At 44.2% G+C, this 15,063-nt stretch overlaps 2 protein-coding genes across 3 annotated transcripts in view; one reads left to right on the plus strand and one right to left on the minus strand.

The window, feature by feature from the left end:
• Window positions 1-180: 180 nt before the first annotated feature.
• ccnk (cyclin K) lies at window positions 181-4,855 on the minus strand. Of its 2 annotated transcripts, none has more exons than XM_088286081.1 (11): window positions 4,668-4,855; window positions 3,668-3,906; window positions 3,508-3,589; window positions 3,061-3,192; window positions 2,883-2,988; window positions 2,748-2,805; window positions 2,296-2,465; window positions 1,857-2,062; window positions 1,755-1,785; window positions 1,605-1,685; window positions 181-978 (listed from the first exon to the last, which is right to left on the minus strand). In XM_088286081.1, the coding sequence occupies exons 1-11, from the start codon at window positions 4,674-4,676 to the stop codon at window positions 440-442; spliced, it is 1,653 nt and encodes a 550-aa protein (XP_088142207.1). In that variant the 5' UTR covers window positions 4,677-4,855; the 3' UTR covers window positions 181-439. The 2 variants fall into 2 exon arrangements, with proteins under 2 accessions (XP_088142207.1, XP_088142206.1); XM_088286080.1 differs by having other exon boundaries at window positions 3,668-3,909; window positions 4,668-4,854.
• Window positions 4,856-9,998: 5,143 nt separating this feature from the next.
• Window positions 9,999-15,063, plus strand: part of bcl11bb (BCL11 transcription factor B b) — a 30,763-nt gene continuing 25,698 nt past the window's right edge. Inside the window, exon 1 of the mRNA XM_088286568.1 lies at window positions 9,999-10,603. Within this exon, the coding sequence (XP_088142694.1) occupies window positions 10,540-10,603 (64 nt within the window). The 5' untranslated portion in view covers window positions 9,999-10,539. The remainder of the gene's footprint in view (window positions 10,604-15,063) is intronic.

Here is a 15,063-nt window from a genome sequence, read left to right on the forward strand (position 1 = left end):
AGGTGGCTTACGCACGCTCCATTTACTTTGCTTCATTTTCGGGATACAAAGGTTTAGATTGAGCAACCGGTGGATTTTCATTTGTCCCTGAAATGTCATGGCTAAAAATTGCAACGCATGCAAAAATCTGCATTGCACACATTTAAAGGGAAACGATGAATCACAAAAACGGAAGCAAACTGACCAAAAAAAAAGCAATTTATTTTTCCCAAGTGCCAATTTGACACAAATTCTAAGGTGACGGCGGCACATGGGGGCGGAGAAGTCCACCTGGTCCGCACAAACCCCGACAAGATTGCGGAAACGTCGCTGTGAGGGGCCAAAGTTCAACTACGTGCCATGAAAACAAAACATTTTGTAACCTGCCAAACCAAAGTTCGTCTCAAATAAGCGGAAAATAATACATTTCACTTTCATGGCCCATTCACTCATGTTCAACTCATCTCATCCAGCCGCCGCGGTTGATGGGCATGCCAGGCGGCGGGGGCAGGGGCACTTGCGGCTGGCCTTGCGGCACGGGTGGAGGCGGATACCCGGCGGGGGGGAGGCCGATGGGCGGGGGCACGTGAGTCGGCGGCATATGCGGCGGCGGGAAGTTGGTGTAGCCTGGCGGCGGGTAGCTGGGTGGCATGGCGGGCGGCGGGTAGCCCGTAGGCAGAGAATGGGCCGGCGGCGGGGCGGTTGGTGGCGGGTACACATGATAGGGCGGCATCGGGGGTGCGTAGGTGGGCGGCATGGGGGGCGCGTAGGAGGGCGCCTCCGTCTTCATCATGGACTGCAGACTCTGGTAGCCCTCGCCGGACATGTACGAGCCGCTGGTGGACATGACGTAGTTGGAGGGCGGCGGCGGGGGCGGCCTGTGGGGAAGGGGTGGGGGCGCGTGGGGCTGGTTGGGTGGCGGCGCATGAGGGGGCGGGGGGGCCGCTTCGCTCGGGGGTTCCGCTTCGGCCGGAGGGGCGGGGGCGGGGGGCTTGCGGTCTGGATTGGAGAAAAGAGAGAGTAAAAAAAAAGATTGGATTTTTGCTCCAAAAATCTGACTTTTTCTCACAATGTTGCTAATTTCATTAAGAAGTCCAAACATTTTATTTTCAAAGCTGTGGGAAAAGGACTTACTTGAAAAAAAAAATTCTTGTAAAAATATAAGAAACTGTCTAAAAATACCTTTGTAAATTTAAATAGAGAGCTGTCAACAAATACACTCTTTTATTATTTTTTTTTTGGGGGGGGGGTGAAAATATTTTTTTTAGAAAAATGTGAAAATTTGGAAACCTTTTGGTAAAAATGACCCAATTTCACAATAGAAAAAAAAATCTACATGATCTAAATCAAAAATGTTTGTGTAAATGAGCTGTGATGTGAATTCATTTCTCAAATGTGACTTGTCCCACTCAAAAAAAAAAAATAATAATAATTACTCTTCCTTCATAATCTAAAAAAATAAATTGCCAAAATGTCACAAATCCTGTCAAAAAGTAAAACCTCTTTTTCTGAACAAATACAACAATTTTTGTCCGGAATCTTTTGCTGTTTGGGTGCTTGTGTTGTGAGGTGGACTATCATGTGCATAAAGAGGCCCGAGCTTAATTATTTTTTTTTGCCCATACCCGGCGGCGGCGGCTGCGGCTGCGGGGTGGGCAGCGGCGGCATCGGGCTCTCCAGTCGAGGAATCTTTGATCCAACTTGTTCTGAGGATGAAAGAACTTAAAACGTGTTCAATTATTCAAATTGTTCTGATCTGATATGGTTCTAAATACCTGGGGGCTTTGGTTCTTCCTTGGGGGAGGTCTGCGGGGTGAACAAAGATTTGAGTCGCCGGCGGCAGGAAAAGGATGCAAATGAGGCGCTCGCTCACTCACGTGTGCTCGTTTGAGTTGTCGTGCGGGGCTGCCCCCCTGCGGGGACGCCTTCTTGGCCGGCGGCGGCGGGTTGGTGACCAACGGAGGTGCCGGGGGGGCGGGAGACAGTAGTGGGGGCGGGGCGGGCACCCGCTCCTTGTCCTGCATCTGCTGAGGGATGGGTTTGTTGCCTTGGGAGTACAAGTCCAGGATCTGGTGGCAGATGTCTAACACACAACAAACATTGGCCATCATTTTTCAACGCCCCCCCCGCCAACTTGCAAATTCACACGGTCGCACATTTAATGTTATCTGTTGAAAATAATAATGACCCGTCCACTCGTTAAAACGGTCACTTTGTCGTTCTCAGCGCAGATTTAAAAGCGGAGTTTCTTCGCTGGTCCCAAAGTCAAAGTGCGCTTGACACGACAATTTGTCGGGCGTTAGTAACGCAAGCTACCTTCCAGAAGCTCCACGGGGACATCCTGCACAAATTGCTCCCACCAGCGGCGGGATGACTGCTTGGCCGTCCACTCCTGGATGTCAAACTTGCACAGGCGGCCCGCCAGGTACATGACGGCCACTGCGATGATCTCCGGCTCCCATTGCAGCGACAGCATGGTGCACAGGCTGCTTGGCAAATACAATGGGCATTATTTACAAAGGAAGAAAAATGTCGAGGGATTACCATAAAGAAAGTTGTCTTTTTGTCAGCAAAAGTTTTGTGACGTTACGACAATGCTCCTTCCTCAAAATTGTGTGAATGACAACAAAATCATCATCTTGCCTTTCATCCATGATGATTATATTTACTAAAGGTTCATTTTGGGACCAAATTTAGCCCCCTCCTCCTCCTCCTCCTCCTCCTCCCCATCGTAGCGCAAACGGGCACGTGAGGACCGAAAGGCTCACCTGTCGTTGACGAAGGTCCAAGCCATCTGGAGAACCTTGCACACTTTGTTCTTCTCCCCTTTCACAAGGCGAGACGTCGCAAGTCAATTGGCGGCATTCCAAGACAACGCGAGGAGATGACACGACCGCGTTCACCTTTCAGCTGCTTGACGTAACGCAGGAGGAACATGTACGGGTGCTCCACCTGCAGGTCGAACTTGATGGTCTGCAGCAGGATTCGCTCCAACACCATCACCTCCTCCTGCAACACACACGCAAGCGATGCCGTCGGCCACAAATTTCCCACCAACATCCAAATGTTTGCCAAGCGGACCTTGGGGTCGTCACCAAATTGAGCAAACTGCACGTCGTTGAGCAAACTGCGAGCCGTCTTGATGATGTCTTTGCACTTCTTGGGCGTTTCCTCCACTTTGCCCGCCAGAAAGAGACAACAAGCGCCCGTCACCTCAAACACAAACAGCGAGTTCACGTTGACTTTTTTATATTCTTCTTGACAGTTTCAAATGAATTCTTTAAAAATGAAGTTTTCTCAAAATAAACCTAAAGTCTTTTTTTCTGGTCAAATATAACGCATTGAAAACAATTATAAAGTTAACTTTATCCTGGCCAAAAAAAAAAACATTTATTACATTTTTTTATCGTAAAAATAAAAATGCATTTGTCCAAAAACTTTTCCGAAAATAGGGCTAATATGCAACAACGTAAAAAAAGTATGGCTTTGTTTATTAAGACATTTGAATCCCCCCCCGCCCGTACTTACATATCTGGGGAACTGCTTGAAAGAGTGAAACATGTAAAAGCGGTGGAAGTAGATGATGCCCGTGGCCAGCGTGTCGTAATGTCTGCCTTTCGTCAAGGACGCCAACACGCACACCAGCGACGCAACGCTACTTTAAAAACGCGCGTCATGGAAAGGATACAGGCCGAGTCGGGTGCCCACGTCAAATATAAAGCGGGCGCCCTCTCTGCGGTAGCGGGCTTCGGTTCCTGGATCGAGGCCTTCCGACTGAGAGGGCGTGTGCGCCAAATCCTTCTTGTCCCAGTACCAGCACGGCTTGATGTGGTCCAACATGGCCTGCTGGCCCGCCGCCGAATTCTCCTTCGACTCCTTCGTCGGCTGGGGCGACGCCATCGAGGAAGAGGGACCTGCGTTGAGCGCCTGCTGGATCCCCCCCGCACCCCACAAAAACATATTTTGAACATAATTCGCTTCCGCCATGATAAGGGCTGAGGCAGCATTACACTGAAAGAATGTTCATACTCCATCTTAGGTAAGCTGCTCCCTGAGCATTTCAGATGTTATATTATTACAGTCGTTTCCCTCCGCAACAAGTGCCTGGCACCTGAAGTGTTGTTAACATTCGGGTGATTCACACTCCAAATTTCATTTTTCTTTCATAAAAAAATTTCATCAAGTACATTTTTGCCTCGGAAAGTGGGGGTATTTTACATTTAAATGAATAAATAAAAATCGCTCACGGGGAAAAGAAATCTTAAAATGTGACAATTTTAATTTTGAATTCTTTAAAGAAAAAGAGCACAGTCCTAAAATACAATGAACTGTAAATTAACACACGGTGCAGTAATAATAAAAATAATGCTATGTATACACATATTTATATCTTGTTCGTGTTCGACAGTCAATGGTCAGAGTGCCTTTTTATTCATTCACAAATTAACAACACTGTCTGTACAGCTTCGTGAGAGTGGCCACGACACACTGGCACAAAGTTACCAGTTACGAGTTAAACAAACAAACAAAAAGCAAAATAGAGAAAAAAAAAAGTCAACATTTCACTTTGCAATTTAGGCTGTCGGCTAACCAACAAGCTAGCATGCTAAGCTCACTTCGAAACCGTCAACCCCATAAGAAAAGTCCAACCAAAAGTTCATTTCTTCTAAAGACAGAGCGTGTCCTACCTTTAACATGTAGTCGCCGGCCTAAAAGAAATCCTTCCAGACGACTTGAAAGAACAATCGGTGGTTGTCTTCAATTATGCGCGTAAACTAGCAAGCGGTATCCATTGTGACTGGTAAGAGCGTCGCCATTACGGATTACGCCGGATGTGACGTCATGATGTTGTCAAAGCGATTCCTGAAACTAATGTGACAAAAAGCTCTACTTCATTATCCGTATTTAAAAAAATCCTTAGTATTGACCAAGATGTGCTTACTTTTCTCTTTAAGAATCTCCTATAGTGTCTACTGCAATGTATCATTCGTAATAATGTTTTGTTCCACTGTTATCGCTTGAAGTTTTCAACCGCATAGCAGCTGCACTTGCAATTACGAAAGCTAGAGGGAGCCAAATACCTACTTGCCAATTAGGACAAACGTGTACGAGATGTTTCATTTAATCAAATGTGACACCTGACATCGTTTATAAAAAGGTATTAGACATCAAGTAGAGGAGGACAAGTGATGTCTAATTTAATCAAATGTAACTCTGGAAAGTATTTATGATCATTATTCGCGCAAGAAACCAAAGAGAAATGGTTTGCAATCTGCTGTATAAGGATACGAAAATACTTTGTATTGCAATAGCACTTTTCACAGAGAAGATTCACATAATGACTCAAATGAAAAAAAACATATACAAATATGTATTACGAACGTGACGCGGAAGACACTTTTTACAAGTGGAATTGTTACATTCCAACCATATACTGCACAGGAGTAAATTTTCAAGTCTTTTTTCATTATTTAGAGTCTGAGCAGCGACTGCTTTGAGGTCCCTAATTGTTTCTGGAGAAATAATAATAATTATTCTCTATAATAATTTGCATTTTTAGGGCCTAAATATGAACAAAAACTGCACACACATTGGGCCTGAGGAAAATGTGATATTTCAAAGTTGTCATACATACATAAGTACAATAAAAGAGGTTTGTAGGGGTTTAGAATCATAATTTCTTGGTTGCTTTTATGATTTCACAATGTGTTTCCTTCCTGCGTTAAAAAAAAAGACAAATCAGGAGCTTCCTTAGAAAATTCCTCTCACATGATTGGATGGTTTGAAAGTGACGTGAAATATATTCACATTAAAAATGCACAATGGGAAGAAGGAATGAACATGCTTTTTTTGTATAGAATACTTTTGGGAATGAGTAGGCAACAACTACCCGCAAAAATGTAGTGACAAGCTAATTGGGTTGCAAATATTTCCAAAACAATTCAAATTGACGTCATGTCATGAAGCGACACGACCTGCCGTGAAAAAAAAAACCAAGTTCCTGAATGACATCGATTGACCCGACGCCGGGCGCACCTCTGAGACGCACCCGCAGTGAATCATTTAGGTTCCCCTATTAAAATCTGCATTCATTATAAATTCATCGGCGCTCGGACAAATCCTCTTAACTGGTGGCAAGAATTGTCAGGATGGAAAAGGAGTAAGAGCGTCATCTGCTTGTATCGCCTGTAGCAAGGGAGCGTCTGAATGTGTCACTCACGTCAACACACACACCCCCACACACACGCTCACGGATTCCACAGTAAATCAGCTTATGAATAATATATCTATCTACTTTCTTTATTAATATTAAACATTGCATAATGAAGCGCTGCGCCTTCAGATGAGTGCAATATTCATATTTCCACGAAGTGGACCTCCCATTGTTTATGTCACACTGAGCTTTGACGCATCCAAATGGGCGTGGCCTTTGACCCCAAGGGTGCCACATTCCCTTCTTTTCTTTTCTAACCCACTTTTGACTCATAAAAACTGCAGTGTGTGCACTGTTTGTCCTCATATGTGTTGGCCTATTTTTTGGGGGGGGTGTCTCTTTTTTTCAAATATTTTTTTTCATAATTTGAAAATGTATTGTATATATATATAATATATGTTTGTGTGTGTCTGTGTTTTTTTTTCATTTGATGCATCTTAAAAACATGCTGCCCAATCTTCGTCTTTTTTTGGGGAGATTAGGTGATTAGGTTAAAAAATTTCTATGAATTTTATCATTTATAATTTTTGGGTATTTTTTTAAATAAACATTTTGTATTAAAAATATATTTTATTTACTTTTGTTTATTTTCGTAATCTTTTGTTTAATAAAAAATATTTTATATTTGTATTTGTCCTCATGCGTTGGTCTACTTTTGTCAAATTTAACATTACCGATGTTTTTTTCCCACTGTGCCTTTTGTTAATTTTTTTATATAAATTTTGATCATTTAAAATTTTGATGTAAAAAAAATACGATCTTTTATTATACTTCTGAAATGTATCATACTCATACTCATCATTGACCAGCCAATAAGTAACACGACATGATTGATTGATTGATTTTTTTTCAATCGCAATTGCACCAAAGTGACCAAGTTGATTTCGCGGCTTGTGTTCGACGTCCGAGGTTGCTGTGTGTCTTGATAGCACGCCCAAACTTTTCTTGCGCTTCGCCCGGTTTCTTCTAAACACCCTGCGGTGTGTTCAGGTACCCAACGGCTCAGCGGCGGCACTCAGCGTGTCCCCCTCGCAGGCAACACTTTGGACTTAAAACATTTCCCATGTCCACAAACAGTATTTGTGGTGTACGCCGCGCACCCCGCGTGCAAGCTAAACTGCCTGCGCATAGCAGCGATAATGGAGACATTGATGTATTATTGAGCGCACCCACGGGTGAGGATCAAGGGAGCCGAGAGAGAGTGTGTGTGTGTGAACTCTGGTTCGTGTTTTTCCTTTAGCATCCGTTGGAGCCGCTAGTTGCAACAAGAAAAAAAAGAAATAAAGCTGAGAGCACCTGCCCAAAAGGTTGGGGGCTGTGTACAGTTACACAGTTCTTCCAGTTGGGGGCGCCGGTTAGTCTTTGCAGCTGCACGTTTGGTGGAGGGCCTCACAATTTAGCAACATCTGTCCAGTACAGGGGTGCCTTGAGATATGAGCGACGCAACATTGACTTTTTCCCAGATACAAGCCGTCGTTTGATGTGCCACTCCCAGTTGGTTTTCAGTCAAACTAAACATAAATGTTTAAGAAACAAGCACATCGAGGAACGGTCCCTGCGGAAAGTCTGTTTAGCTTAATGCGAACAAACAATGCAAAACGCCATAGTTGGGCTAACGGAATGGAATCAAACTTTCGGCAATGCTTATGCACAAAGACACAGTTACATTTCCAACACGAGATAAAAAAAAAAACAACAACAAAAAAAAAAGCAATGACTATCAGAATGGTGGAGCCTAGCGATTCACCAAAGAGTTCCCCAAGAAGATACACACACACACAGAAGTATATATTCTTTATCCTCTCTAAAGAAAGACGAATCCGCGTTCGACTCGATGAGGAAGGACGGCCGTCATCGTGCCGTCTCTGTCCTCAGCCGCGCTGCCGCGTCTGCCGAGGTTACGTCTACTTGAGCCAGAGCCGAGATGACATTTCATTTATATAAATAATTAGTGGCCCTGAAAGTCCCCCAGGCCTGCCCCGCAGCAATCAAACTTCTAATGCTCTTAAAATTGCTCACCATCTTTTATTAATGGCCCGGCGTTAAATGTATCGCCGCTGTGGCGAGCAGGAGAGCAAACGCTTCTTCTTCTTCTGCTGCTCCGCGAGGAAATGGTGTCAACATTTAAATGCCGCTGTTTTATATCGGACAATGTATTCCTACTGCTTTACATCAGGTCACCACAGTGAATGATGACGGCTCATTAGTGCTTTTTAATCGCCTCGCACGTTATAAAGCATATGGTAATAACATAATTAAATGCAATGAAAAGATCGAATGGCTAAATTGATTGCGACGACGACTGGTGTGCGCCACGCGAATACAGTCTCGAGACTTTCACTACGACTGTAAGTGATGACGTATTGAGAATTTATGTTTGAATCTTTGTCACATTCAAGAAATGCAGTGAACGGAGGGGCTCCCCTCGCCCAAATGCAAAGGCATTACCGGACCGTAATGGACCCCCTCCTCCCTTTCAGTGATTAACTTAATGTCATTGGCGAAAAAACAAAAAAATCGCCACTTTTGACATTTGAAAATTCTCCATCAAATTTGAAAATAAGTGTATTTTATTAGTTTAGTTATTTAGTTCATTATTGAATTGAGACTCTAAGTTAAGATGATTTTTTTTTTTACTCTAAATCTTTGGGGAAAAAAATGACTTACTTGAACATAAGTACAGCGTGTTTCTTACTTTCGCCACCTCGGCAGCTCTCGACAGGGCAACGATAGTTTGGTTTGTTTTGCAAGAGGCCAACTCGAGTGGGTCAACAGAGGGCGCTGTTGTCTCACAACATGCATGTCGGGTCGGCATCAACCAGGATGCAGTCTGCTTTTTTTTAACATCCTCGCTGCGCTTGAAAGCATTTTTGTGATTTTTAAGTCATGCTTTTCATTATGCATCCAATACTACACACACACACACACACACACACATATATATATTTGTTTTCATACTATACACTTTCTTGTTTTGTCTCTAACACTTATCAGTCTGATGATGTTTATAGCGCCACCTAAGAGCACCCCTGTCAATTTGAAGTTTCAAACTAGGAATCAAAATTTAGACAATCAAAAATACATCCATAAAAAGCTTAGAAATTTCAACAAAGGGCCGAAAATTAATTTCAGTTCAAGACAATTTCCATTTCCACTTCTTTCGGATTTCAATTCCATTGCGCCTTTTCTTCCAAATGTGACTTTCTTCCAGATTCGGAAAAAAATGGCCTCGGTGGTTATAGCGCCTCCTGTTGATTTGGCATATATATATATATATATATACACCAGTTTGATTTTTATATTTTAAAAAAGTATCATCAGAATTATTTTAATAGGATATTTAAGCGTGACAGTCAAGAGTAATAAACAAGCAAAAGAAAGCTGTGTAAAGTTGTATTGAATTGTATTTTCTGCTCTGTCCTTTCTTCCTGCTTCCAATTGGCTAAAATCGCAAAGATGGATAACTGCGCCTCCTGTTGGTCTGGCATAAGTGTGGCACCCTAAAAACGCAAATTCATGTCAATTATTTTATGCCGAAAGACTTTTGTCAGTCATAATAAAAGACTACGGTAACATGGGGGGGAAAATGCAGCCCCAGCCCTTGGCCCCACTTGATCCGGCCCTGTAAGGCACTTCTCAAAACGCGCGCGCGCGCACACACACACACACACACACGCAGCCACACAAATGGGGTCGTCCTTTTAAACAAGACCCAACAGGGAAAGCAGAAGGAAACATTTTGACTCTCTTGTTGGACAAGGAGGAGGAAGAGGAGGAGGAGGAGGTGTCTTGTCTGCCCCTGCATTCTCTCTCTCTCTCTCTCTCTCTCCCCATCAGCGAGTCTCCCGCCACAGGAGCCAAGAGTTGCCGTTCCGAGCGCCGATGCCAAAACGCACACAAGGAGCCGGTGCCAAAGGGTCATTTTTTTTTTGAGTGCACCTCCACAACCATCGGCAGCAGCGAGAAGAAGAGGAAGGTGCTCGCAGTGGGATCCTAAATTAGCACTGACAAGAAAGCAGCATCGCAGCGCAGGATTTTGCACCTTTTTGTTTTTCTTTTGGCACTGTGGCTTCTTTTTCTTCTTCTTCTTCTTCCTGCCGCTGCTTGCTGCGTCCAGGTGTTTTGTTTGCCCCGAAGAAGGACAGCGTGCAGCGTGCAGCCTCTTGCCCGCCAAACTTGGGCATCAATTATCGAGGAAGCTAGACGAGCAGCTCGAATTAAATCCACATTTTAAGAAGGAGGAGTAAGGGTCCGGTCCAGCCGAGAGCCACCAGCGGGCCGACACGACGGTCCGAGCCGACTCCAAGTGCCGTTCACCGGGCGATGCCAGAGTAAATGCCGGGGCGATGTCCCGCCGCAAGCAGGTGAACCCGCAGCACTTGTCCTTGAGCCACCGGGAGACGGCACCAGGTGAGACGCACGCTTTGGAGCTACACGCCGAACCCTTCACAACATCTTTTCCGTGTCCGGTGCGAAGGAAACGCGCGTCCATTTTATGTTCATTTCAACAGGCACGCGGGTCAATTTAGAAAGTCGCATTTTCTCGATTGGATTCCGGCACGTGGCACTCAGCATGCACGACACGTTTAAAACAACACGAAACAATCTTGAAATACCAACCAAAAAATTCAAAGGCGTCACGTAAACGTTCGCGTTGAATTTTGTCATCATTTAGTTGCAACACAAACTGGCTTTGCTCTATAAACAACGTCCGAGTCTGATGTCACTCCAAGTATTGTTCGGACGAACGTGCGCGCGTTATTTGCACAATTTCAAAAAACAAAACAAAAAACATTTTTCGTTTGCCGTACAAAAGCGTGTGCGTTGCACGTGCACCTCACGCCAATTGCACGCGTTCGTCACGTTCGAGTTGTTTTTGCTTCTTATTGCAATCATCATCATCATCGCGCGCGCGTGCACGCACACTCCAATTGTGCACCAAAGTTTGTTTAAACAGAAGAAATCATGCATGACGAGATAAGAACTTTTGCTCATTTGATTTCTTAAAAGAAGCCATTTGTGATAATACACACTTATCTATTTGCTGCGTGTAAAAGATTAAAAGTGTCCCCTAATCCGAGCACTAATATCAATTTGAACCTTCATCTTCTCGGTGCTGCCTGCTGCTCGATCCAATTTGATAGACGAGGCCTAATCGCTCTAATTCAATGCGCATGATGTAATCTGTGGCCAATGTTTTATGTGTGAGTTACAAATTATTGATCTGCATCACTTAAGTGAGACAATTGAAGAGCTCTTTCATGCAATTTCCTTTTATTATTGCAGAGTTTTATTATTGTTGTTATTATTATTATTACAATCAGTCAGCCACAGTGGACGCTTTGCATTATTTTAATTAGTCAAGTTGATTGATGTGCAGACAATTAATTTTACACAGTGGAGGAGAAAAAAAAAAGCAAACTACAGTTGTACCTCAGGGTGTGTGTGTGTGGGGGTGTTTAGTGACAATTGTGTGCATGTGTGTGTGTGTGAGACATTTACCTGCATGCATTATGACAGAAAAAAAAGAAGTTTGCATATTTTCATTTGTCTGCTGCAGGGCACTCGGGGGGGGGGGGGGGGGCGAATTTGTGGCGTAACAGTTAAATATTTCCCACCCACGCTTGCAGCCATGGGTCACTTTGTTTGACGTTTTTTATGTTGCTTTGCATAACACACACACAAACACACACACCCCCACGCACGCACACACACAGACATGCTTTTGAACTTGATCCACACGGAGGTGTCAAGAAGTGCAAGATGGTTGGCCGTATTAAACAGAAGGGCCTCAATCTAGTCCTACCTGTTCTTGCACGCCATCCACACACACACACACACACACAGCCACAGACAGACACACAAACAGTGCGGAAGCGACAATGTGTTTGTCTTGTTTACTCAGGCTCGCTCCAGACGCCTAAAAAGATGAGTCAAATCATTATTATGCCTGTCGGGGTGTGTGTGTGTGTGTGTGTGTGTGGAGCGGAAGCCTGAATGTCAGCCCCAGTCGGTCGCAAATTTCCACCTTGCTCAATCCATCTAAATTCGGACAGACGAACAAGCGTTTCATTTCAGGTGTGTTATCAAAAGCAAGCAAAATATTTATATGCAAATAGATCGCACTTTTATCCAATTCGGCCCGTTTAAAAACCATATTTTCGGTGTCGTCTGTTTGCTATAATACTGTTCGACAATTGCGGCAAAAAAAAAAAAAAGGTTAGAAGTGTGTGTGTGTGTGTAGCGGAAGTCTGCATGTGGGGGTGCCCAATGTGTCCTGCCCACCTCTGCCAAAGCAAAACAACGTGGTGAAGACACACCTCCACTTCATTTTGGGGTGTACAATACAAATTAATAGAGAATATCACATCATAATAATATAATATAAAGTAACTAATCTTCCACAGTTGCAGTTTTTGAGGGTGACATGAGGAAAAAAAATAACCCCCCGACCATCGATTAAGTCCAATTCAAGTTCAGCAGTTCTAGGAGTCTTTTGCTGGCCTTTTTTTTTTTTTTGCTTGCAGGTTTTGGATGTGTTCATAATTCCTCCCATGTCGTTCGAGGCCCCGACAGCCTCTCACACATTTGTGTTTGAGAGATTTCTTTTTCTTTTTTTGTCTCAATGAAGTTGTACAGGCAAGTTTGGAAATGATTTGACTTGTTTTTTTTTTTTTTGAACCGGGGTGTGTCGATTTTATATCACCCGAAAGTGAGCTGAGCTCGGCTAACCTTAAACCAGCATCGTAAACTCAATGGATGCAAATTGGAGAATCCCGCAACATGAACAAAAAAAAAAAAAAAAAAGTGGCACTCATAATCCTCTGATCCGAATCGAAATCAACACTAAAATGTCCTCAAATGATTCCCCTGATTGAGGAAATGGGCTCCCACCTTTTTTTAATGAACAATGCGTGTGAGCGTGTTATGAAAGCGAAGCGCGTTGACATTTTCCTGTTGTGGAGAGCGCGGCGAGCAGGCCGCATTCATCAAGCCCAACTTGTTCTTGAACTACGTTTGGGGACGAACGCAAAGCAACGTCGCCGTCGGCCAATTCCAATTAGTGTTTACACTCAGACAACAGGGAGGAGGACAACACACACACACACACACGTAAAAAACGGTCAAACTGTCTCACTTTGGACTTGAGCTTGTCACTGTGGGCTGTTTCCTCAAGGTGGATTGTTCCGCTTATCCGGAGTCGGATCGCACCTCAGGCTGGAGGAGGCAGAGGACATTTGATTAAGTCAACACAAAACAAGCGGTTATTGTCGTCTCTCTCTTTTTTTGGGGCAGGGAATAAGATAAAAAGGTGAGCGCGAGTTGAGGTGTCAACTGTCAGGCGGGTGTCGGCTTACACGAGAAGTCGCCGCAGGTGGCCGCTTGCCATTCTTGCAGTCATTGGAGTCACGAGGGATGATGAGCCCTGCAGGCCTTGGCGGGGGCACCCGTTGGCGCGCACAACCAGAATGGTTGCATATTTCTGGACTCGCGCATTCGAGCCCTCGCCCTCGTTCGTCTTTTGGGGAGAGAAAGACACGGAGCTGACGAACAAAACGGCACTTTTTTTTTTTTTTTCGGACTTAGGAGTTGCCGCTTGAAAGTGCACAAAAAAATAAATAAATAACGCAAGCCTCGTCATGAGAAGTTGTGAAATGCTAACTCGACGTCCAAGTGGTGTAACTTCGGAGCTTTCAAGTTCCGCCCAAGCTTCAGATACACAAAATGGAAAAAAAAAAGGTCACTAAAGTTGAAACACTCAAATACAAAATGCGAACACTCGCAAGGAGGCCTGAAGTGACGTCAAAACACTCATACCAAAATGACTCAATAGGCCACGCCCCTTAAAGGCACACACACATACCACATTTTCGAGAATACGTTCTTTTCTCTTTTTATACAGTTGACTTGATTCCAAATGTACGAGCAAAACAATTTGGGAAGTTTGGACCCAAACGAAAACTTTAGCAAACCAAAGTAGCGTTCCGTTCCAGTCCAAAAAAAACAAGTTGAGCTTTTTTATTAAGAGCGTGCCGTTAAAAATAAATACAGCGAGTGAGACGTTTTTGATTGCAAAATCACACCAATCCAAAAAGTAACTTTTGTAAAATGTTCCTCAGGGCGCAAAGAACAAACGCAATTTAACAAAGTTCCTCGACAACTGACGATGGTGCCCAAGTCATTTTTGTTTGGTCGAAGCACGAAACCAGGTGAGGCCAAAAAAAAAAGAAATGTGAAGGACGAGTAGCGCGTTGGCGAAATACGGAAGGAGCGTGTCAATAAATAATTTTCCGACAGATGAAGATTTTCCCGCTCGCGTCAAGCGGTCAGCGATGACTGAAATGTCGTCGTTTGTGGCGTATTAGCCAGGAAACTTTTTCACTGAAGCGCACCAACACCAATGTGGCAAGACTCGGTCCAAAAATGCTGGCGCCACGCCGGGCGGCTCCCGTTGCCTCTTTTCTCAACACGCGCGCTGTCCGAACGGCGCAGAATTCCAATGCCGAGCTATCACTTTTCCAAAAGTGCAACGCAATCGCGCCTCCCGATCACAATATGGATGCCACTTTTCAGTTTCTCTCGAGTCATCCCGGTTGAGTGCTCGCTTACAGCAAAGAAAAAGAAAAAGGATACCCGCAAATGTGCGCGACACAACTGGGCCTTCAAAAAAAATCAAGTGCGGACCGGTTCTGATTTACACCTCAATCCAAGCGATGGGAAATTGAAAAGCATATAGGACGTATTTACCATGAATGCGTTTTAGCTTAAGGCGCGCATTTTGGAAAAAATCCTGAAGGTGGCGCTCCTGAGGCCAACGAGGCTTTGCCGTCAAGTGTTGTTGGTGAGGAACATCAAGAAAATACGCAGCT

Source organism: Idiotropiscis lumnitzeri, chromosome 21 (genome assembly GCF_059441095.1).
Source record: "Idiotropiscis lumnitzeri isolate Australia: NSW breed Sydney's pygmy pipehorse chromosome 21, RoL_Ilum_1.0, whole genome shotgun sequence".
Taxonomy (NCBI): Eukaryota; Metazoa; Chordata; class Actinopteri; order Syngnathiformes; family Syngnathidae; genus Idiotropiscis; species Idiotropiscis lumnitzeri.

Excerpts from the sequence above, each read along its gene's own strand:
- ccnk (XM_088286080.1), bottom strand. Across the intron at positions 3,590-3,667 it reads GTGGGCACCCGACTCGGCCT|ACATTACGACACGCTGGCCA; the intron begins GTATCCTTTCCA and ends GACGAAAGGCAG. Across the intron at positions 2,466-2,747 it reads TGGACCTTCGTCAACGACAG|CCTGTGCACCATGCTGTCGC; the intron begins GTGAGCCTTTCG and ends TTTGCCAAGCAG.